The sequence below is a fragment of the Parasteatoda tepidariorum genome, chromosome 3 (genome assembly GCF_043381705.1).
Source record: "Parasteatoda tepidariorum isolate YZ-2023 chromosome 3, CAS_Ptep_4.0, whole genome shotgun sequence".
Lineage (NCBI taxonomy): Eukaryota > Metazoa > Arthropoda > Arachnida > Araneae > Theridiidae > Parasteatoda > Parasteatoda tepidariorum.
The window spans coordinates 43,088,196-43,115,241 of record NC_092206.1 but is presented as its reverse complement, the minus strand read 5'-3'; the positions used below and the strand labels follow the sequence as shown (position 1 = coordinate 43,115,241).

The window sequence follows — 27,046 nt, the reverse complement described above, 5'->3', positions numbered from 1 at the left end:
TTTTATGGCACCAAAGAAACGTTCTGAGTATAAATACTATTTTCAAATTGTTTAAAGCTACTAAGCTGACTGATGAATGAGAATGTTGAATTAATCTCGTTACTTTCGTGAGAGTTGCTTAGAAACGGTTAAAAAGGAATTAAACGAAGCCTTTTCGGATGATGAACATTTTCTGAGCCATTCACAGAATGAGTTAAATTGTGAAGAGATAGAATTAGTTTTTATGTATTTATAACTTTAAACAATGTATAAATGTTTTACATTTATGAAGAATTTAACTAACTTTTGCATTATTAAAAATAATACAATACTAAAATAAGTTTAAAAAAAATATAACGGGAAACGTATTATTAAAATTATACATAATATCTAATGTATATCGACTATTTTAAAACATGTCACACTGTAGAAAATTTTTCTGATCAAATTACGGCATAAGGTACAGGAACTTTGTGTGCATCATTGTAAAATTCATTTTACCGTAAAATTAATTTTTACAGTAAAATATTATACCGTAATTTTTACAGTAATATTTAGTTCCTTAGAGTTATCAGTGATTTTATGGTAATTATCACCGTAAAAATTACAGTATAGCAAATTTTTGTTCCATATCCTGTTCCTATAAAAAGGAATTTTGCAATAAAATGTATGGGCACCCTAAGTGTCATTTCTTTTTATCGCAATTTGATCTTGAATTTTTTACAGTACAGTTGAAATCATTTGAAATTCTTCCTGAGAATTTGTCAAAAACACATAACAAGGATTTCACATGCTGTTACATAAAAGTGGGTATTTCTACACTTAGAAAAGAAAGTATGGTCAAAAATACTAGAATATGGTAAAATTTTACCAAGTTTCTGACTCTTTGGGAAGACCAAAAAGCCGGGTAATTTTTATCGAACTGCTTTATTAAAATTAACAATAAAATATGGTATTATAATATGTGATAAAATATCGTAATTGTCGTAAAATTTGGTAATGTTATCATGATATTTCAGAGCATGTTATAAAAACCCTTTATTTAGTTAAATTTATTTTTCAATTTAGAATTTTTATTAAATATGTGGTGATGCGAATCACAATTTAGTAAAACAGAATTTACAGCTAACCGTAATCATAAGAACGGAAAAATTACCAAAAGAATGGGTTTTGGAATTTTTTTTTCTTTACCAGAATTGTGTTTACAGAATGGTAATTTTACCATAATGTTTTTCTCCGTAATAGATTATGAGAGTAATTAATTTTTAAAATTTTATTTAGTACGTATTTTATCAGATTTTAAGTGTTTTAATTATTTAATTCCTATATTAGTTTCTGCTTCAAACGCTTTTCGAAACGCTAAGCGTTAGTACATAACAAAATTTATTGTTCTAATGTCTTTGAGGAAAAAACGCTTTTAGTTTTCTTCTTTTCTCAAAAAATTAGCTATCTAAAAAATATTTTCTGCAAAAAAGTTTTTTTTATAAAAAAAACTGCTTCAGTGTAAAGCTCAAATTTTATTGAATAATAAATAAATACTTTCTCTGACATGTGATAAAATTTACTCTTAATACTTATGACACTTTCACTTATTTAAAAGTTAAATATTTAAAAAGGATGAAGTCAAAATGATATTCTAAATTTTAAATGAGGTATTAAAAGTTCTTATATAATAAATAAGTTTCCACATTTTTTTCCTTTTATATATTTTTCAGGTGAATGTAAATAAAACAAACGCTAATCCAATGTAAAAAATTTATTTTTATAAATTTTTGAAAAAGGAACATTAAAAAAAAGAAAAATTATTGTTTAAAAAATGATATTTTTTTTATCTCATGAATTCCTTAGAGATTTTTCTATTTACTTCGGGAAGTAAAAGAATAAAACTAATAAATTCCTTAAAAATAAATTATATTAAATGTTTCGCTTTTATTTTTTTAAGTAAAATATATAAAGTGTAAATCTTACAGATTTAACTATTTTTAAATATTAAGAAAAGGAAATTAAGGAATTTTTTAAAAGCAAGAAAAAAACAAGCAAGATTCTTGTTTTGTTGTATTTTGTACAAATTAAAGGTACTTTCCATTAAATCTCCTCTTTTCATTAACATTAAATTTTATAGTTTCTTTCTTTATAAAATATTAATTTTAATATTTTCCCCTTATGTCATTTTTATTAACATTAGAGTAACTGTAGTAATAAAATATAGAAATATGACATACGATAAAAATTAAAATAATACATAAGATATCCAGGCACAATATTCGTATAATATTTTTTAAAATATTAAAAACCATTTTCAAAAATGTCTTGTAAATGTCTCTTGATATTTTAACTTTTTCATCAGAAGCCAAAAATTTCGTAAATCTACTAATAATTAGCAATTAAAATTTTTCGAAAGTACTAGTTAAGTTGAAGTAAGAAAAGGTAATAGTTAGTAAAACAGGAATTGCTCGAGAGCTGGGAATTTGGAAATGGGAAGAAAGACAGAAAAGTATTAAAATTACTTTCAGAATGATTTAAAAAATTGAATTCTTAACTCAACCATAAGATTTATGTGGATTTTATTCATTTTAAGTTGTTATAAGACTAATATTGGCTCGTTTCATTATAGGATATAATAGTTTTGGAAATAATTAATATTTAATATTAATATTAAGTTAATAAATTATTAATTAATATTAATTAATATTAAGTTAATAATAAGTTAATAAATTATTAATTAATATTAAGTTAATTAAAAAGTGCTTGTTTCATTATAGGATATTATGATATTAAGAACTCACTTTTTCTGTTATAATTACGGGAGAGGAGGACCAGCGTGGACATGGGACAAGAGTCTATATCTCGAATAACTTTTCAACTTATTTGTCAAATTTCCTCTGAGTGATATGCTAAATTGCCAACACTAATGCACGCTTCCCTGTGCATTTGCATAATCGAACTGAGAATACTTAAAATAGAAGAAGGTTTTTAAGGTGCAAAAGTAACTTTCAAAATTTCTCTTTACTTTTAATAATCACATTTTATTTTCAGAATTTCAAATGAAGGAGGTAATATACTCCGAAGAGCCATTAAATTATGACCACCCTGCTAATAACATGTAGGACCACATTTAGCCCTCAAAACTACTAGCACCAAAAATCTCAGTAATTTTTACCAAAGTGCTTTGGCATTTTTTTTGTAAAATTAAGAATGAGACATGGTTTTATAATATGTGATAAAACTTGGTAAATATGGAAAAATTAGGCGATATTATCATGATACCTTAAAGCATGGCGAAAGAACTATTTATTCATTTAAATTTGCTTTTAGGTTTTGTATTTTTAACTAAGTGTGTGGTAATGAGAGCTACGATTTTGAAAATCAGAATTAAACGGAAAAATTAACGAATAGTTGATTGAAAATATTTTTTGTTTTTTATAAATCAAAATTATGATTTTTTTATTTTCCAGAAATGTTCCCTAAACTTTTAGATTTCATTACTAAGTAGAATAAATAATTTAAATAATTAATTTAAATAAAGATAAAGTAGACACTGTGCTAAGTACACTGAGAAAAAAGTATGAATACTATACGATATATGATAAAAGTAAATTACCAAATAGAATGGTAATTTTACCAGAATACTTTTCTCCATGTATGAATAATATAAAAAACAAGTAATATAAGAAAAAATTAAAGTCAATTTCTACTTAGGTCAACAAGGAAAATTTTTATTTTAGTTACTTTTTATTAAATAATTACAATTAATATAATTATGTATATACATACGACAGAATCACAATATTAAAAGGCAAAATCGAAAGCGAATTTCCTTGCAATTCTCCTTTTTAATTATGGTGTTGGATGATTATTTTTGTTTGTTACTACTATTTATTAGCTTTTTATTTATTTTAGTTTCTTATTTATGAGGCTGATGGTGGTCTATAGTTTCCCATTCTATCCACCTCTTGTAATGATTCATTATTGCAATCTTTTTCTCCCATATAAAACTAAAATTAATTAATTAAATTTAATTAATTAATTATAAAATATTATAAAACTAAAATTAATTAATTAAATTTAATTAACTAATTTAATTTAATTAATTAATTATAAAATATTATAAAACTAAAATTAATTAATTAAATTTAATTAACTAATTAAATTTAATTAATTATTTAATATTTGGAAAAACTGTATTAAGATTAAGTGTCATCCACTACAAGTTTAAGAAAATGTATTTGAACTTGAGTGACTGAATTAAAAGTATTCTATTAACGATTGAAATTTTGAACAAGATATATAAATAAGTAAAGGGAGATTGTGAATTAATAATGGGAATTGAAAAGCCGGAAGTAAGAAGAAATTAAGGTACAAAAGTGCATCATACACATTATAGCATTGGTTTTATAAAGTCGATTTTTCCTCAATATCGAAATACAAAATTACTGCACAAAAATCACAAAAATCTACAGCAAGATTAATTTTCTGCAATTATTTGTGCTTTATTCAGTTGTTTCTATTACATGATACACGTTTAATAATTTACTAGCATGAAATATTTAAATCTATATGAGATACATTTAAGATGCTTTAATTACCAAAATCAAATTAATATGATACTTAGTTCAAAGGAATATTTTAACAAATATATTTTAATTGAATAATTTTTAGCAAACACGCTTATGCTTTTTTATAAAAAGTAACTAAATGATTATTGATTACTAATAGAGATTTTTTAATATATTTATCTTTCATCTCTTTAACAAAGACAATTTAATTGGAAAGATGGTGCATTAATTAAACTTTTTTTTTTGAAACTAATGCTTTTGATTCTTTATTTATGGGGCGGTTTACACAAATTTAATGAATCGGTAACTCATTTATAAAAGATTTCAATGCGTTTTTGTTTTCTATTTATGGTGCCGTGGTTAATTTTAGTGGTTTTGTTATACTTCTTTTCACGTAGATGAAAGTAACAAAACTAATTAAATTAGAATTAACGAGTTGATTACGCGGACCTAATTAACTGATTATTTTGATGTAGCGATTGAGTTAGATTTTCTTTCAACAATAGGGTGCATTATAAATCTTAATGGGTGCTTCCTATTTTTTCTATTTGAATAAATGTTCACTAATTTATTTAAAGGAAATTTAAAAAAAAATGTTTAGGCAGGCTTATACCAGTGTATTTATGTTTGCATATGAAGTTTAATTCTATACATGCAAAGCACATGTTAAACATAATAAATATTCAGATATTTAACATGACAATTGTTTAAAAAATAATATAAATGAAAAACTTGGAACACACTTATTGATGAATATGGTAAAATTTAGAACATTATTACATGCATACATTACTAAGAATCCAATTAGAATTTTTTCAGTATTTCTGTGCTACAAATAACTCCATTAAACTACTGACAACAAAATCATCTTTCACTAAACAAAAATTAATTTTCTAGCTTAGTATACAGCCCCTTTCCAAATGATTAGACGCAATATAAGATTCCAAGTGAAATCTTAATTATCAGGTTAATAGGGGAGAGTCGGGTAGCCCCGCCCACTTAAGGAGTATTGCTTATATTTCTGTATAATATTGAGTAAGAATCAATATTTTTGTATGTTTCTATTGTTTTACCATCTAATTAAATAATGCAAAAAGAATGAACCAAAAAAGAATAGTTTAACTTAAAAAAATAAAAATTTAAAAAAACATGTTTTTCAGCTCTTTTCAAAATGTGTCGGGTAGCCCCACCCAGCTACAAAAATTGTGTTTTTTCAGGTACAAATGAAAGTGACCAATGTATTGACAATAGATAAACCTCATTTATCATTTTTATCACAAAATTATTTTATTTATTACATATTTATATACTTTTAGTGAATTCTATCATTTAATTACAATAATTTAATTACAACAATATTTGTTGTTAAAAATGCATATAACGTTCAAATTTGAAGGAATAAAATAATAATCTTTGCAACCGTACATTTCTCGATGAAATAAAATTGGGCGGTGATACCCGACATTCATATGAGCGGGGCTACCCAAAATCCAATTTTTTTGTAAATTTGTAATTACTCGAACAATTTTTCACATATAAACTTCTTTCTTCGTGCAAATTAAACTTAAGACTACTTACTTTAATGCTGTATGTATAGAAAAAATTATTTTTTTAGTATTAAAATGAAGTTTAATCGAAACATTCAACCAATTTTTCTTAATTTCATGACTACTGGGTTCAACATATTTTCAAAACTAATGTTTACCATGTTAACAGTTGCATAAATACTTGAAACTTTGAAAATAATATTTTCTTAATATAACAATTAATGTCCGATGGCCCATTGATTTGAAAAAACATTCTATACATATGAAATTGACTGCAGGCGGGGCTACCCGACTCTCCTACAGCTTTATTGTTTTTACGTGACTGAAACCGGGTTGCACTTCTTTACGTCCGTCTATCAATTTGTTAAATTAGATGATATATGATATATATTCGACGATTGGATAAATTAGACGATATATTATATAAATATAGAATATTTCTTATATCAGGTAATAAATTAGAATATTATAATAATTAGACCAAATTATTAGGCGCGCTGTAGTGTTTTAATAATTACATGTTTTGCACGAGTTTGTATGCAATGCTTTTATACTTAAATATCCATATAATGACTTTTTATTCAGGAGATTTTTTATACACTTCCTATTAGTATTTATTTTTAACATATTACTAATGTATTACATTGTAATATGTTAAAAATAAATACTAATATTAGTTTTCATTTTTAACATAACGTTAACATAACGTTAACGTTTTGAACTAATGTATTACATTGTAATCAATGTTAACCAATTTATACATGGACGTAAGCAAATGCAAACCGGTTTCATCCTTGTAAAAACAATAACGCTGTATAATATCACCTGATAATTAAGATTTTACGTAGAATCTTATAATGCATCTAATAATGTGGCCATGGACTGTACTAAGTTACAAAAAATTATTTTGATTTTACGGGCATTGAGTAGAAGATTCAGCAGATTGTGGGTGCTAATCCACATCTTGAACTATGTCAGCGGTTTCCAATTTTTTTCGGTTATGGATCCCTAAATGATTGGGCTTCTTTAGGCGGAACTTCGGAATTATGAAGAAAATAAGATCATTAGCGGCTGCGAATATACTTAGAAAAAAGACTACTAATTATTTATAAAATATTTAGTGTGAAATAAAGTATTTAGAATTATGAATTTGCTTTTGATGTATGCATATGCTGAAAATAAATAAAACAAGCTGAATTATAGTGTTCAATATAGAATTGTTGTAAACATTGAGAGTAGTTATAAGGAAAATGCAATTTTTCTTCATTGAAATTAGTTATTTTGTTTTGAATTGAAAAGCTTGATGAGAAATACTCATTGAATTTTTTTTATGAATTCATACCTTTTTTATAATTTATTCAATATGTTGCAAAAGAAATTTTTTTTTAAATGTTGCTATTTTTTATTGACATTTTATATAAGGAAGTTCATTTATTTTATTTTATAACCGTCGTTGAACAGCCGACCCTATTTGGGATTTACGAATACTAATGTTCAACTCCGCAGCATTGTAATTTTGAACCCAATCCAGAATACAAGGGAACTCCTGGCTCAAGTTGTGAGAGATTTGCCTTCATGGAGGACTTTTTGATGGAACTAACTCGCATTTGCGTCACATAGAGAGGAAAATCATGAACCTGATGGTAAGAGGACTCTAACCCTTGATCCGTCTACCATTGTCGGTAGTATCTCCCTGAATATTGTTTCATTCAGTCGTACTCAGCTTATTAATTATCTGACTCCATTTAATTTGTATACTTTACAAGATTATAATAATTCTAGTAGAAAATAACTTGACACGATTCATTAACTTTCACCATTATCATTTAATCAACATTCGAATACAAACATCGTTGCCATTTTCTCTTTTAACAAATATAATAATTACAACTTAAAGAACATATAAAATAACTTTGTGACGTCAGACATATATTTACAAAAACTATCACTCTATTTTCCACACTTCCACCTTTTGATAAATGCTAATTTATCAAAACAGTTAAGGTTAAACTAATTTTAAAACATTCAACTCAATCACACACGCACGCATATAATCAACACACATATAATTCAACATTCATATAAATTAAGATAGAACAGTTTACAAATAATAATGAGAAGTTGAATTAGTTATCATAACGTTTTGGAAGTCTAATTCTTCTTCCGCACCTAGTTTGATCATTCTTGGAATCAGAGTCTGGAGCGACCACAATTCTAGGAGCAACAGTCTGAGTTGTATCAGAGTCTTGATTGACAACAACTTCAGGAGCAACAGACTCTGTTTTGGTAATGTCTACTTTCTCGCACAGTTCATTACTACATGAAATCTCTAAGGGGTATATATTTTTAACAGGTCGTGTCAATTCTCCATTCGCAGTTTTAACTTTAACCACACGAATGAAATTGTCTTGTCCAGGAAAAACTTCAATAATTCGTCCAAGAGGCCAATCCATTCTCTTCTTATTATCGCACTTAATTAACACAATATCACCTATCTTTAACTCTTTGATTAGATACCTTTTCTTAACAGGTGACTGCACTAAAAGACTAAGATATTCATCTCGGAATCGTTTTCGAAATTCTTTACGTAGCCTTTGCTGGTATCTCAACCTTTTTGAAATATTAACGTCATCCAAATGATCCAAATCTGGGACACCAACAGTTGGAATATCCTGAATGAACAGTGATGGAGATAGGGGAACCAAATCTCTTGGATCATCTGAGACATACGTGAGGGGTCTTGCATTAATTACAGCTTCTACATCACACAGAATGGTTAGAATTTCTTCGTAAACAAGACAAGCCTTTCCTAACACCTTTTTTAATAGACTTTTCACCATTTGCACAATTCTCTCCCACCAACCGCCCCACCATGGTGCAGCTGGGGGATTAAATTTCCATTGTATTCTGTAGATTGAAGTGTCACGAATTATCTGATCCCAGTTTAGACTTTTCATAAGATTCGAGGCTCCAAGAAAATTGCTTCCGTTGTCGCTATATATTATTTTAGGCCGACCACGGCGAGCTATGAACCTTCTTAAGCCTAAAAGAAAACAGTTTGTGGACACACTTTTTAGTAGCTCCAGGTGAATAGCACGATACACTGCGCAGGTGAACAGTAGAATCCACAATTTTTCTCCAGTCTTCATGTATAACGGTCCTGCCAGATCTAATCCAATTACCTCAAAGACTAAAGTATCCCTGGTTCTATCTTCTGGTAGTGATGTAGGAATGGATTCAACTCCTTTTGCAGCATGCCTCCTGCACCGGACACATTTCGCTATTACACGTTGCACAGTTTTTCTGCCTCTTAAAATCCAGAATTGTTGCCTAATATTCGTCAATACAACCTGAGTTCCAGCATGTGAGAGTTGTAAATGACGTTCATGGATGAGTTTGTTAACCACATCATTATTAGATGGGAGAATGATTGGGCACAAAAAATTTTCTTCATCTTTACGTCTTATGATCTTGGTCTTGAGTCTAAGAAGTCCTTCATCATCATGAAAGGTACAAAGCGATTTTAGCTGTTTATGACATTCACTTTGCTTAAAATGGTCTTGTTGAATAAATTTTACAAGTTTCTTTTCTGCAATTTCCAATTCAGTAATTAATAGTTCACCTGTAATTTTCTTATTTCTTTTAAGTGAGTTATTTGAAAAACGGAGAATCCAGGCAATCATTCTAAGTATTTGAGAATACTTCGAAAACCTTCTGTTGTACCATTTTCTCTCTTCCTCAGTAACGAGAAGGGTAGATGATAAATCAAGACCTTTCCTTTTTTCTTTTGAAACTTCCTCTTCATCTATTTGTACTTCTGATTTTGGCCAATCTTCTTCGTCTTGTCTCAACCATAACGGCCCCTCCCACCATTTGGATCTTAAATAGGCTCTAATTGAACAACCCCTTGAAGGTAAATCGGCGGGATTGTGCTCTCCGGAAATATGTTTCCATGAATCTTTATTCGAAAGCGTTCTGATTTCTCTTACTCGGTTATTAACAAAGACTCCCCAGTTCTCATTCCTTATTATCCAACTGAGAGCGGTTGAGGAATCCGTCCAATAGGTAATGGGCACACCAAACAAATCCATTGCCTTCATTACGGAATGGGCTAGTCGTGCTCCAATACAGCATGCAAGTAGCTCAAGTCTGGGAATTGACATCTTGTGTAAAGGAGAGACTCTACTTTTCGCTTGAATAAAATCAACCCTTATAGTTTTGCCTTCAACTCTCCTAAGGTATACAACAGCACTGTATGCAAGTTTGCTTGCATCCACAAAGACATGAAGGCTTATTTGAGACCTGGGCTGGCATATATCGAGACATCGGGGAATTTTAACACTGGATAGTAACTCTAAATCTTTAATCCAGACTTCAAATTTATTTTGGATTTCTTCTGGAAGTTCTGCGTCCCAACCAATCTTGAGATTCCAAGTTTGTTGCACAATAAGCTTGGGAATGACTGTCACAGGGCATAAAAGTCCTAGAGGATCGAATATTTTATTCACAGTTGAAAGAATATTTCTTTTGGTCACATTTTTCTTCGATTCTTCAACTGATGGTATATCACAAAAAAGAGTATCTTCGTTTTTATCCCATTGTAATCCCAAAACAGATATGGGTTTCTCAGAAGTTTTTATTTCGTAGAAATTTGAATGTTCCCAACCTCTGAGGTCAAAACGGCCTCTTTCCAATAAATTTCTCGATTGATGAATGAATGTTATCATTCTTTCTTCAGTTGGCAAAGAGGTAACACAATTGTCTACATAAAAGGATCTTCTTAAGATGTCTGCTGTTTCCTGCATCTCTATTGGGGCGTTTTCTATCAAGTTATTCAATACAACAGCTAATAGGAATGGGCTGCATGTAAGTCCAAATACGACACGCCGATGTCGGAACACCTTCGTTTGTCTTTTTTCAAAGTCCTCCCACCACAAAAAACGGAGAGAATCACAATCTTCCTTCGAAACAGATATCTGGAGAAATGCCTTTTTGATGTCGGAAACTACGCCAATCTTATCCTTGCGGAATCTCATTAATATAGGTGGAATTTCTTCTAGAAGATTGGGGCCTTTCTCCAAACAGTCATTCAGTGACAGGTGCCCTTTTACATGACAAGAAGCATCAAATACAGGCCTTATTTTGGTTGTGGAATTCTCCTTTATAACGGCTCTATGAGGCAAGTAAATAGAGGGACGTTGATGTTCTTCTTCGGGTACTACTTCTATTATCCCTGATTCTTCCCAATCTTTGAAAACTGCATTGTAATCATTATACTTTTCTTCCCGTATGAGCTTCAGAGATGTCGAAATAAGTCTTTTCTCTGCAATGTCCCTGTTGTCAATCAACTCACAATTGGCTTCTTTCCAAGGTAAATGGACCTCATAACGGCCATCTTCGTTTATTGAAAAAGTTTTCCTAAAATGATCGACAGCTGCTGCTTCCATTTCTTTTCTAGATTTGGTTTCAATAGGATCTTTTATACCAAGGATATCCATTTCCCAGAGATTGGCTATTGATGCGTTTGTTACAAACAATGAAGTTATCAGGTTGGTTGAGGTATGGTCAAATCTCTCTCCAGGCACTTTACCCATGACTATCCAACCCAAATAAGTTTCACACGCTATTAGGCCGCATTTAAGTTTATGTATGCGCCCGGTAAAAAGTTGGCCGCAAAAATCAGCTCCTATTAAAATTTCTATATCAGGGCAGTTTTCTCCATAATCTGTTATCCATATCTTGCTTTCTTGCAATTCCTTATTCCAGGAACCCTGTTTAAGTCTAGGGATCTTACTGCAAATTTTTGGATGATCCAAAACTTCTATGTCACATGAAAAATTCCCACTGAGAGCTTCAAGATTTACTTTAAAGAGCTTGTGATGCTTTTCCTGAGTATTAAATCCGCCAAACAATGCATGTATGAAACTTTTCTTCTCTATTGGATCCAAGCCAAAAGTTTCAGCAGTACGTTCAAGTATGTATGACCTTTGCGATCCACTATCAATTAGAACTCGAACTTGGCGTGTTTTACCTCTTGATTTCAACTTCACAATTAATGTTTGAAGTAACACGTCCTCTGTACTGCAATGGCTTGTCAAACTGACTTTTGGCGAGGTCAAGTCGGATTTCTTTTCAGTTAGTTTGTTAGCTGGCAATTCTGGACACATTAACACCAAATGCCTTTTGCTACACAAAACACATTTTACCCGAGTTTTGCAGAATTTTGATCTGTGTCCGATTTTCAAACATAGAAAGCAACACTTCTTATTACGTAAAATTTCTTGCTTTTGTTCCCAATTCAGTGCTTGAGCGTGAAAGCATTCCTTACTGTCGTGCACTTTGTCACAAAATACACAAGGATGATTTATTTTCTTCTTTTCAAGTGTTCCCGAGAACAAATCATTAGCAGTAGTAAATTGTGGCGATTTCTCTTTTCGTTGGCGGCGTTCATTTTCAAAACTGGATTGTTCCAAACGATTTCGATCATTTTCAAAACTGGATTGCGCCAAACGAATTCGTTCATCTCCTTCTACTTCGGTTTTGAGAAATGCCAATAAACTTTTTAACTTTGTGCTGTAAACATTATTTGATGAATCATCTGTAATGGCGCCTGGGTTTCTTAGCCATACCCTAAAAACATCCTCCGGAATGCATGATTCTACAAGTGGAAAAAGCATGGCGGCGTATTTGTCGGAGGTTAAGCCAATTGATTCCAGCGCTCTTAGATATGATTCTAACTTATCATACAAACTACTGGTGTTAATTTTATTTTTGGCTCCTTTTGCATTTTGAACAACCAGTTGAAGAAGTTGTCTCACATAAAATTCAATTAACAACTCATCTCGCCCAAATCGAGATTTTAAACTTTCAATCGCCTTTTTATAATTCTCACTAGTGGGCGGAAAACTATCGATTATTTCTCTAGCTCTTGTTCCTTTGCTGATGCATTGAATTAAGTATTGAAATTTATCCTCATTTTCTAATTCATTATCCTCGTGTATTCTTTTAAACTGGCTCCAAAAGGAAAGCCAATCTTTTAACTCTGAACTAAATTTCACTAATTCTATTTTTGGCAATTTCAATTTCCTTTTCGTTGACAACGAACAACCATCTAAACTTATTCTATCTAAACTTGCGTTTTTCGCCAAAAAAAGCTCGAAATTTACTTTCGCAGAAACCATTTTTTCATTATATTCTTCGATAGCATTATATTCATCATCGTATTTTTGCTGCTCGGAAGTATCTATTAACATGTCGCAGATTTCATTGTCCAATATCGTCAAAGACTGATAAATTCTTTCTAAGTTAGCGTAATTTACTTTAATATTTTCCTCCTTAGGATTTTCTTCCGCCAACAATTTAGTTAATGCATTGTAAGTTTTGGTAAAATTGCCTCTAATTGGCGAGCGTTTCTTAATCAAGAGTTCCATAACTTAAAACTTAAAGACACAGTACCTTTTAAAGAATCACGTCCGTCGGTCACCACTAATGTCGGTAGTATCTCCCTGAATATTGTTTCATTCAGTCGTACTCAGCTTATTAATTATCTGACTCCATTTAATTTCTATACTTTACAAGATTATAATAATTCTAGTAGAAAATAACTTGACACGATGCATTAACTTTCACCCTTATCATTTAATCAACATTCGAATACAAACATCGTTGCCATTTTCTCTTTTAACAAATATAATAATTACAATTTAAAGAACATATAAAATAACTTTGCGACGTCAGACATATATTTACAAAAACTATCACTCTATTTTCCACAACCATTGAGGATATTTTGCGTCAGCACTGTGGTCGGCGCCAGCGTATCGACCAGCATAGTTGGGATTCGAACCCAGGTTTACCTCATTGGAAGGCGAACACTCTATCCCCTGAGCCATGACGGTTGAATTGGATATAAATATAGATTTTATCACTTATATTAAAACCTGACTTTTGAAGAACCTGTAACAGTTCTACGGAACCTTTTTCCAAACCGCTGATCTGTATCTTCTTAAAAATCATCTAAAATGTTATTTTAGTAAGTGAAACATCAACATGGGAAATTACTCTCAATAATAAAAAAAAAGTTACTTGCAATATTTCTGATAAAAGTTGCTTGCTATCATCTTTATGTTTGACTTTTAGCGGTTTTGCCGATACTAAAGATTTTAAGTAAACATTTAAATTATATTAAAAAAAAGTAATGTATTTATAAGGAAACAACGCTAGGGAACAGTTTGACATAAAAAACACTTCTGCCCTTAACTATGACATTTCTGGTAAGAAATCATTATTCTGGTTATTAAAACCAAAATATATGGTATTTAAAACATTCATATAAAAATGTTTTCATTCATATGGTAATGGTTTACCGGAAATTCTCCTTTTCAAAGATATAGTTCTTATTACCAAACATTTAGTATACTGTAAAAACCTTTGTGCTGTGTTACCATCATTTTTGGTGTTGAGATAAACTAAATAGATTTTTAAGCACAGAATTGTTGTCATCATGCAGAAAGTTATATAAAATTAATGAAATAACAATCATTTTAGAGAACTAGCATAAAGATGTATTACTAAAAATTTGCATGTTTTCCAAAAGAAATGTTTTTGAAATAAAGCCATAAATTGATTCCAATGCACATGAAAATATGCATTGTCAGTAATTCAGCAAACAAAGAATCAATCAATCAATAAAGAAAAAGTAAAATAAAAGTTAATAAAAATGTGAAAAAGTGAATAAAACTGAGATTATGGGCCCTGTAAAAAGTTTCAGATTACCTCAGCACAAAAATGGTTTTTTATTCCCTTAAATTAAGGAATACGATAAATTCTGCCATGCTCTGATAGTTTAGACTATTCTTTTTTTTCCTCAGGTATTAAATTATTATAAATATATGAAATTTACCTTCCTCCATAGTGAACAATTAGTCATAAAAAGTAAATTAGAGGGGATTCAATGATGTAGGAAAATTGTTAGTTGTAAATTATAAATTTTTCTTCTGTACACAAAAGCAAAATGATCATAAAAATCTAGATTGAAAACATCTACAATATCTTTAATTCGATCAGGGCATCGTGCGACATAAAATATTTGTTTGATTTAAAATTACGTCTTGCTGGAATTATTAGAAAAAGCGTTCTGCCAGGTCCTCAATGTTTTTTAACCAGAAAAATAAGTTCTGTTTGTAGCAGTTTTCTTTCATAAAAAATAATTGAAGCAGACCCTTCTGTTTAAAAAGTTCCTTCGAGTTTAAGTATTGGATAATTTTCTTTCTTATAAAAGAAGACTCGGGCCAAGTTTTAAAGTCATATAAGGCACAAATGAAGCAGCTGCTGTAGATTGTATTTCCTCAAGATAGCTCTGGTCATTAGAAGTCTTTAAGTAATTTTGTTCCGCTATTTTCCAAAACATTAAAAGACTCTTAGAATAGTTAATGAATCGATGATATTTACAGACTTCTCAGATAACCTTTTAAGAACAGTTTTTTTTCTTATTTAGTTTTCAATAGAGCGTTTAGTGCTAATGATTCGCTAATCACTTTCGTTTCCAGTTACTTAACGAACAATGTATTCATGGTCTTGAACTTCTTAATACTTTTCACTTTAAATCCGCGAAACTTTTGAAATTAATTAAACGTTTTAAATTTATGACTGTTTTTTTTAAATTTCAGTTCACTTACAAATGCTGTAATGAATATCTTTCGTTTATTTAAAGATAATTATAGTTTTTTTTCATAAACTTTGTTATGATTTTTTTCTTATACGTTTCGGCCAGAATTCAGTTTAATTTTTTCGTAATAATTTAAATTTAAATTTTACGTTTAATTTTGATCCAGTTACTTAACGAACCAGTTACTTTTAATTCTCTCCAGTTACTCAACTAACAATATGTTAATGGTCTTGAACTTCTTAATAATTTTCACTTTAAACCCATGAAACTTTTGAAATTGTTTAAACATTTAAAATTTATGACTGTTTTTTTTAAAAAATTTCAGTTCATTTAAAAATGCTATACTTAATAACTTTCGCTTATTTAAAGATAATTATTATTTTTTTATAAGCTTAGTTACGAATCTTATCTAATACATTTCGGCCCCAATTTTAATTGATATTTTTTTTAATAAATTTTGAATTTAAATTTAATCTAGTTACTTGATGAATCAGTTACTTAAAATTTTTTCTGGCTACTTATCGAGTGATGGTCTTGGATTTTTTAATACTTTTAACTTTAAACTCATGAAACTAAAACGTTGTTTAAAACATGTTTAAAACGTTTTAAATTTATGACTGTTTTCTTTATTTCAGTTCATATCAATAAATTTTTTTTAATCAAACTACTTACCTTTGTATTTTGTATTTTAATGCAGATGTAATTTGAATAATTTAACAAATGTTTTTGTTCAGTAATTATTACTAACTATTACACAATGTTTTAGAGTTAAAAAGTCCAAAAATATATTTTCGTTTGCAATTAGTGCGTCAGAAAAAATATATAAGAGGGATATCAGTGTCCCGTCTGCGTCAAAAAGTTAAATTTAGAGCATACATTTTCTTCTCTTCAATTAAATAGTTACAAAATAAGAATAATAAAATAAGAATTTGAATATTTACAAAACTAAGTTGGAATTTTTAGGTATATCAATTTTTAATATGTTTAAAAAAAGTAGAAAAGCTTATATCTCACTTAAAAAATCTCCAAGAAACTGCTTATAAGAAAACAAAATTATATGATAAAAAAACACAGTACATATTTTTGTAATTACCCCAGTTTTAAACATTCAGTTTACTTTCAATGTTAATTGTTGAATGAGTTCAGTCAATTTGAAATTGTTTTTTCAATGCTAGCAGTAAATTGTATGGGGTTATACTAAAAATTGAATCTCGAGTAATTACGTATTTACTAATAAACTTTACTAAAATATTATCTATTAAACACTTGGTTACATAATATTAAGGTATTAAAACGCATGAGCAAGAATCGAAAAAAAAAAAAAAAAAGAAGAATTTTCCAAAATTTTAGAGTGTTTCTAATCCTTTTTCTTTCTTTCGTTTTTTAGAAAAATTAGCTACGTTAGAATGTTGTTTTTAGTTTTGTTTAATAAGTGACTTAGATTTTTAGGTTGAATTAAGTGCCGTGTATTTCGTCTTAAAAATATTTATACTTGATTTCGTAGTAACTCGCTTAAGTACCATATCAGAGATACTCCCATATACCGCTGGCATATGGGAGATCTCGATGAATTAAAACAGGTCTGACAAGTTACAAGCCGTAGTGCTGAGAAAAAAGAAGACGAACACTTAGTTGAAACATATCAACAAGTGTATCATGCGATTTAATTAAATAGCGAATATTATTTTTTAGTTCAAAAGTGAAAAGCAAAAGAAATAGTATTTATAGTTTCAAATGATTCGCATTATTTTAGTAATAAACATCAATAGTAAAAATCTTTTTATTTGTAAGGGTTCATTTATTTCTTTGTAAATATTAAAATAAATATTATTAGCTTGCATCAATAAGGAAGCGTCAAGCCTCTTTGGGTTCTGCAATATTTGGGTCCGACACCATTCACCGATGTGCTTTTTTCATTTGTTCTTTCATCTTTATGTTGTTCATACTGTCTGTATTGTTTTTGGATTGATTTCTAATTAAAGCCATTTGATAAACTTTAATAACTTTGCTTTAAGTCCAAAGAGACTTCTTAGAAAGTTAAAGTAAAACAAAATTCGATTCTATTGTGCTACTACAAATTTTAATCAAACTTATACTAGAAGTATGATGCAATTGAATACTATGCAATATATACAGCTGCATACATGAAGCTAAACTAGGAAATATAAAAAATGGTTTTTTTTTAAAAAAAAACATTGCTTATCATTATTTAAATTAATTTAGAAGTTATGAAAGAATGTAATATATCCTCAATTAAATAAAACAAAAATTTATTTAGCCCAATTGCTGCACAATATAGTGTTACTATCATACAATTAGGCATATATGTATCGAAAAAAAATTGTTTTAAAGAAAATTAAGTTTAATACAATAAATGTTTTTCTTATCTATGAAAATGGAAGCGAAAATAATTTTAACAACTATTCAATGATCCTATTAATTTGATGAAAGTATTTAAATTCATTCTTGGATCATCTAAAGCTATTTAATTCAAACACCGAAAGTTAATTTTTAGTATATTCAAAATTCATTGGCATGATTTGCTTTTATCGTTTAAAGATATTATAATTACTTCTAATGCTATTCATTTATCACTATTACTAATCATTCAGCAGAATGTTTTTCTTAAATTTAGAAGAATGTTTTTTTAGAATGTTTTGAATGAATGTCTTTTTAATTAAATTTTTCTCATTTGCTATGACATTGAGACCAGTTTCTAAAACATTTCATCGAATTCGAAAAAATCATACAGATTGTGCTGCGGGTTAATGCATTAGCTTATTAACTAAGTTCCCAGGGTTCAAATTATGTCTGTGACTTAATTTTCCTTTGCTTATATTTGTATTTTTTTCTGTTTCTAATTTTTGCAACCTTCAGCTTTAATGGCACTCTAAAATGTCAGTACATTTTGCTGTAAATTTTTTAGGTACATTTTTTGGTGTGCGTTAACATAAATGTATATTTTCCACTAGCAATACAAACATTTGACAGCCTTAAATTGTTACTGAATAGCATTCTATTTATTTTAAATGAAGTTTACGGTTGTTTTCCTTAAATTCATTCCTTATTCTCATTCACATAAAAGTTTTTTTCATTGTAAGAAAACAAACATGCTTTTTTCAGATAGCTATTGCTTAGGAGTTAAGAAAAACTATTCTTACTGTCAACGCAAATTGTTTACTTTAAACATGGCTTCCTTTTTTCCAGATTGCTTGTAATATTGCATGACAGGAAACATTTACAATTTTCTTTATTTCAAAAACCGTTTTGGAAAAACAATGAAAACAGTAAAAATAGTTTGGTAAAATAATAAATTGAATTGAGATAGAAACTGTGACGTATAGTAGAAAAACGGAGGTATAACAAATTTTATAGAAAAGAATTTAGTGCAAAATTTGATTTGGAAATTCAGAATACTCTTTTATGTATAACTCTCTTATACATCATTGTCGTTTTTGTAGAAATCATTCGAAAAATACACTTCGCAACAAAGCATTTAATTTCCAACTCAATAAAATGATTCAGTGAGATGTTTTTATGTATTGTTTTTAAACATAAAATTAGGTTAAGTTTTGATTTAAAAAATGTTTTCAATTCTATTGCTACTTTGATTACATGATGATTAACAAATTAACCTTCAATAAATTAGAAAATTATATTTTCTGCTAAATACACTGTTAAAATTTTTATGTTGATTGAACCACAATATCGCTTGGACTACCTTAATATGTTTAACCTTATTACCATACTTCAAAATTAATTCCATTCAAAAATATAACTAATTTTGCTCTGCAAACTGTAAAATATTTCGGATCTAGTTATGGTGAAGAGTACCGGTGCTCAGGGTGCCGGTACTTTTTTCCTTAAAATCCATTTTCCCGGAGCATGTTACGTAATAAAAGATCTGATACACTGTAATTTTTATAGCAATACAGTAAAATTACTTAATCACTCGAATTTCATAAACAGTACTATAATATTGTATTGTGAAAAGGGATTTTATGAATGATGCTGACAAAGTGCTGGTACTTTGATCCGGAATTTTTATTTGTGTACATAAAATTAAATTAAAATAACTGAAAAATAAAATAATTCAGTAAAAAAGACATACGATCATTTTACCATTATTATGAAGTACTTTCTTTAACGTTGAAACCCGGAGTATTGACACTGAAGAAGGTGTTTCATTATAGCATTTGTCTTTTTTTGTGACATTATATGTATTTTTTTTAAAGTACACTTTTACAATAAACTACAAAATTGGTTTGATTGTGGGAGTAAACAGAAAGGATTTTAAAGACGATAGATAGAAACACCTTCGAAGTTCAACTTTCAATCAAGCAATTTTTGGGGTTTAGTGCATCCGCTTACAAATACTATTATTATTTAGATTTCAATAATGTATTTTTCTTTTCTCAAATATTAATTTGTGACTCTATGGGAATACTTTTTACTTCAATTCACGATAAGCATTAAAAAATACGTATTAAGGTTGGTGTTTATTAAAAACCCTGTATATATATATATAAAAAAAGACTGTTGATTAGGGAGGGAAAAAAGTTTCCGTGAGAAGATGTTATCCTAGAACAAAAGTTAAGAGGCCATAAACTCTAGTTGACTAAAGTGCTCGCAGAATCATTCGGTTTCAAAATCTTTCGTAAAAAGCATATCATCAGCCAAATTTACTATACTACCAAACCAATTATTACCAATTTTTTTATGCTATTCTTGCAGTAATCCTCAATTATCACATTAGTCAGATTTGTGGCATATATTTTAAATCTTTCTTATGATGTGTCAGAAGGAAAATTAGTGTTAGAATTTTTTTAAATAACATTATTCTATGAAAAATAAAAATAAATAACAAAACGTTCTCAATCATGTATTGAACATTAATTTAAATATGAAAAAAGAGAGTTAAAAATATAATTTTTTAAGCTAATCTGGAGAATGTAGGTTTTTTAATGTTATTTTCGTGTATCAGATTAGGTTAACTAAGAATAACTAATGAATGCAACGAACATTAATAAAAAGATAAATTCACAAGTAACCAAAAAAGTGATGTATAAATGTTTAAATTATTTATTTTATTCCTAACTGTTCATTAATAACTGTCTTTAATTATTAATCTGGAGTCACAATGAATAATAAAGTTAAAGTATCTTCAAAATAAATAAATATAACACTTTCATAAAAAAAATTAATGTCTGAAACTAGTAGAAGAAAAAGCTATATTTAATCACAGATATTTTCACTAACTATGTGAACATTAAATTTCACAAAATACTTAAGTTAATTGTCTTTAACTCTAATAATAATTCATATTTCAGAATTTTTTTCAGTATTCTTTTATTTGAAGTTTGTTAGGTTAGCTTCGGTGGTTCTTTGAAACCTGAATAAGCTATTTTAGCTATAAAACTCAAACAACAGAATAGAATATAATTTAAGATAGATGATTCATAAATATATAAAAAAGATACTTCATATTATGTTAATTTTTTTTAGTAATTTTTGTCTCATGATTTTTCAGACTTGATGAAAGTTGTTTAAAACGTTAAATGAAACTATGGTTAGAGCGAAGTAACGAACTAAAAATGATTTTAAATATTTAATAATTTCTACAAAAAACTGAAAACACTTTGTTTCGTTCTATGCATTTAAAATATATTAGGAAAGTTTTTTTAATGATGGCTTCGCCGGCTTTTTTGTAAAAACATTTTACTCGAAGACTTTTATTGGTTTTCGATGAAGAAAAATGATTTGAGGAAAGTCATTACTTCTTTCATATAGGAGGAACTTTTAATAGCGCATATTATAATTTCAGGTACCGGTTATTGAGAATGATTATTCAAATTTTGTGGATGAAATTTTGATAAATTATTTCAAATATTAAAAAAAAATTTTTTTCGAGGAGTTTTTAAAATTTTCCTTATTATTCAAGAATTAATTTCGAAAAAAAAAGATTTATGAAATATGACTTTTTTAGATTTATATTTTATGAGAAAGATATAATAGAAAAATGAAATAAATGTGACCAAAAAAACTTTTTTAATTACTATTTAATCAGAAATTTGAAACAATGGCTTGGATGAAAGCTTGATAACTTAAACGATCTCCACAGTTAGTAATGTTGGCAACATTTAAAATGATGACAATGTAATTTAAATTCGTAAATTTGTACTTACTTTACAATAAGCAATTCTTTTTCATTTTGTTTAAGAGTTTGATAGAATTGTCTTGCTTAAATATTCTTTCAAAAGATGCTTGTAATAGTCTTAGACCTGGAATTTATTTTAATATCTTCAAAAAAAGTGAAGTTTTAAATATATTATGCTATATGATGGTCACAATTTGCTTTTGGAATTGAAAAATAGGAAGAAAAAAATAAAGGAAGAGAGTAATATAATGTGTAAATAAATAAGCGAGAGATATCTTTAATGAGATGCATTTTAGTTATTACTATTGTTCGAAATATACAAAACTCTTTTCGGTTTGGAATAAAATTTTTGCATAAATACAACTGCATCTCGGAATATTATTTTTTCTCGATCAGTTAGTTTTTTCAAAGGTTGCGACAGTCATTTAAATTCAGAATTATAATAATTCCTTTGAGTAAATATTCCTTGTTTTAAGTTTTTCATTTCGTTTTATATTAGATAAGGAGTTTTTCGCGTTCAAATAAATCTTGACATGACAGGACTGATAAATATCAGAATTAGTGAATACAAGATTTGTTTTATTCTCCATTAAACTCTTCCCAAAACCATTATGTAAATTCCACATATTTAATTCAAATTTTATTCTGCAGCAGTATAGTTAGTATGTTTAAAATAACTTAGAGGATTATTTATCAGGTAAAAATATGTTAATTTTTATAAGTCAAAATTTGTAAGCTATGGCACAAAGGAATTTTAAATGGACATATAAAAAGTTAATGATATTTATACATTAAGCGAAACTAAAGAGGTAGATAATGTTCAAATATATATTCAATGGTGATCAAATATACACATAAGGTTTTTAAAAATCAGACTAGTTTTATACAAAAAGAATAGTGAACAATCTTTTTTGGTTATAATTTCTTACATTTCAGTTTAGATCAAATTCACTTTAATAAAAAAATAATTTGTACTCATGGCCACGTAAACACTATAATGTGGAAGTACATGACATGTTAACGTTTCATCTCACTTGCAGTTACAGCTCACTCCAAAATTTGCTTCAGGTGGTTGTAAACCTTAGCCTTAAAGCTATGCACAACCAAGTGATCCTGCAATTAGTTTAGTACCCAATTGTCAATTGCTAATTGAGTTAAAATTTCTTAATTGGTTTTCTGAAGCTTGCTAGGCCAGCACCGTTGAACCTTATTCGCACAAAATTAAAATAAATAACAAAAATAAACCAAAAAAACCCGCACAACATAAAATAAACATAAAAGTGTTCTTTTAATCATGATTTTCTTGAATAAATGCTAAGAAAATTATTTATTATTATTAATTATAATTATATAAATATCGTAAGACATGCATGGTAGGAAATTAAGACATGTCTATATTAAGATATAAAAAAATAATTGTAACTTTTAAATATATTTCTTTTACCATTTTAAAAGATGAATATTGAAAAAATAAAATAATTTAAGACATGATTATAAACTCAGCTTTAAAACTCAGCTTTATAACAATTTTTAACTACGAAATAAAATGATATTTATAATTAAAATGTTTTCAAATAAACATGTAAACATGAAGCTCTTTGCTCTTGTATTTTTAAAAAAATTATTGCTCCTCTTTTTTTATTTCCATGAAATGGTTTAATTCGGTATTCTTTTATTCTTTCGAAGCTTTTAAATATCATGGAAATTAGTGTGCTTTTGGGTAGGTCTTTACGATATGATCATGCAGAATTTCAACTCCTCTCTGGAAAAAAGTGTCTTTGAGGTTCTTTTTGAATTTAAAAGGTGAAAAAAATACACCTGACTGTGGAAATGAGGTTATGTTTTGCACCAAACAAATCTTAAATATATACCTCAATTTCAATAGCATTTATAGCTCATGAAAACAACCTTTTATATAAATCAGCAATACTTTTAGTTGAAATGTGGTGAAATTATTCATACCACAAATATAATTACTTGCTTGAAGTGTAGAAAAATTATCCTCTGCTCTTCAAAAACAATAATAAGGTAGATTTCTAGCTCTAAGGTAGAGCTAAGGTAGTCTACTCAACTCCAAAACAGCCTCAAGTGTGAATATAACAACTTCATACACCTTGATTATAAGCCTTCGGAGGCTGATGCTTTAAGGGTTACTTCAGAAATTAATTTTAACTAAACATCCCATCAAAGCAACCTTGCATCTCAAAACAATTTAAAATAAACCTCATAGACAAATATCTATAACTAACTTATCTTCCATTTGTTTAAAAAATATATCGAAAAAATTTATTTTTATTTACAAAATATCTATGTGAGTTTTTTCAAATTATAAAAAATTTGATAAAATTTGATAAATTGAAAAGTTTCCAAAATATGGTGCACTTATTTTATGCATAAACAATAATTCATTTTTGATCTTTTATTCCTTATTCCTTAATTTCTTTCATATAAAGTTCTTTACTTTTTATAATCATTTTATGATAAATTAACGTTTTCTACTTAAAAAATTAATTTTTGATAAAATATTAATGTATTTGTTTTATGGATTATAAATGTATCATACTTATGAAAAATTATCATTATTTTTCGATGAAAACTACGATGATGAAAATTAGGCATTTATAAAATATTGATAGAAATCATAAACTTAAAAATAGTAAAATATTATAAAGATCAATCAGGTAAGCATTTTTAATTTGCAACTATTTAAATACATATTTCAAGTAATACAAAATTAATTCATTTTTTCTGTATAAAATGAAAGTTCTGATTAAAATTCTGATTAAGTTCCTAATTGAAATTTAGTTCTCATAGCTTTCATTATTTTTTGTATTTAGTGCAAATACAAAGATAGCGAAACATTCAAGAAGCATACATAAATTAAACCGCCTTATATTAAGCTATGAAAATTTGAATTTGAATTTCCAAATGTAAGCGTATTTATCATTTTCAAAGATAAATTGCATGAATTTAAATATTTTACGGTATGATATTACTTAAAGTGAAGGTAGAGTTTAATATTTTACATAGGAGCATATGGTTTCGTAACTTGGATAGTTTATAACATTTAATTTAAATTATTAATTACTTCTATTTCTCAGAATTCCTTCTTAGATTAAAAACACTTCTTACTAACCATTCCTTGACTACAAAATAAAGTTCAGAGTTAAAATGTTTTAAAATAAAAATGCGAACATCAAGTTCTCTTAGAAAATTAATGTTTTTCTTCTTAATGTCCAGAGAAAATATTTTTGCTTTTGAAGAACTCATATGAAGTGATTTAATTTATATACTTTTTTACTCTCATAAAGCTTTTAAATGCTACAAAAGCTTGCGTTTTTAGAACTTGTTTATAGTTAATTAATTTTCAACTATAACCAACGACTCTTCCTTTACTTTCTGTTGTAATTTTTTTAAGTTAGTTGTGTATTAACATTATAAAATCTATGAGAGTTTTCTCAAATTATAAATGCGCTAGATTTAATTGATATGCGAAAAACAGCCGCAGATTTAAATTATTATCGATTTTTTATGCAAAACTTCAAATTCATAATTGTTACTAATTTTTTAGTTAATATTATTCACAATTATTATTTATTATTGCATAGTTATTATTTATTTGATAAAAATTCATGAAAATCAATTATTTTTCTTCATTTTTTTTATTTAAATACTAATTTAAAAACACATATTGTATTAAATTGTAGGAAAAGAAAAATATAATACATTTAAAAAAGCGCAAAAAACGAACCTCTATAACTTTTCGGTGAAATGTTAATAGAATGATAATGAATTTATGATAAAAGTTTAAAAATGTGAATGAGATAAAATATCAAAACTAATCTGAAAAGTATTGTGAGTTTGCAAATCTGTTAAAATATTTATTTCAAGTAGTCCAAATTTAACTGATTATTTGTTTTCCCATTGTTATTAAATTTTAATAATTTTTCATGCATCTGTTATGGGAACATGAATAAACTGTTTCAAATACCCTTTATTTAATTAGAAATAAAATGTGAGGATGAAATCTTTTTACAATTAGTCATTTTAAAAAGATAAAAGAATATTAAATTAATTTAACAATAATAGATAAAGTTGCCCTTCTCCATTACTTTGCTTTTTAAATAAAAATAATATAAAAAGAGTATTACATTTTGCTATTTCTTACTAATTGTTTTGATGTAAAATTATGTAAATGCTAATAATGTAGTTTTACCCAATTTATTTACTCAGATTTATATTCATTTTCTTTAGTTTAATTAAATTCGGAAAGCCTTAACTACTATTTTAGAGAAATTTCTCATTATAAAAGCCTGCATTGAAATTTGCATGTATAATTTGTATTTGGAATTAAAAAAGTAATAATAAACAAACATTTATTCATTAGGGAGAAAAAAATATTTTTTTCTTCATCATTTAGATTTCATTCCCCTAAACTGAATTAAAACAAATTGAGTATTAACAGTAATTTTGTTTAATAAAATACTGCATTTTAAAATTCTTTTGTAAGTAAGTAGTTTGAAAATCAGTATTTCATTATAAAAAAAGTAGTTTAGTATTATTTGATAAGGTGAAATATAAAAAAATGCACAGTATTTTTTGTTTTTATAAAATCCTGCTGTCTTTATTTTAACAAATACTTCTCTAACTTAGGAGGGTCATTATCGTGACAGTTAATAGCAATTTCGAAAATAACTATTATTAATAGGTTATTTTTTGATTTTTCTAACAAAGTTCATTAGTCCTTAAATTACGTGGCAATTATAAAATTAATAATTACGATAGATTTTTCTGGTTTCGTTAAGCAGAAAAAAATAGCTCTGTTATAAATAATTTCATAAGGTATCAGTTTTCTTATTGGTGTTAGCATCTCGCTTTTTGATTTATAATTTAATTAATTATTAGGAGTTAAGTGTATATTATTACCACAAAAAATAATACATATAAATTCTTGTTGTCATTGTAAAGTATTTCCATTAAGAAATACCAAAAGGAAGAAGTAATTTTTTCAAGTCCTTCTTTTTCAAGTTTTTTTTTTACCTCCCTAAAGATACAACTACAGCATATTAAAATACATATTACGTAAACAACTCCTAAATGCACAGTTTATGGAATAAAATACAAATAATGGATTTTTTCC

At 27.7% G+C, this 27,046-nt stretch overlaps 1 protein-coding gene across 1 annotated transcript; it reads right to left on the bottom strand.

Annotated features, from left to right (window-relative positions):
• Positions 1–8,208: 8,208 nt before the first annotated feature.
• On the bottom strand, positions 8,209–13,512 carry LOC107445899 (uncharacterized). The gene has a single exon (XM_016060387.3). It carries the CDS (start codon positions 13,510–13,512, stop codon positions 8,209–8,211), a length of 5,304 nt encoding a protein of 1,767 aa, XP_015915873.3.
• Between the last annotated feature and the right edge of the window lie 13,534 nt (positions 13,513–27,046).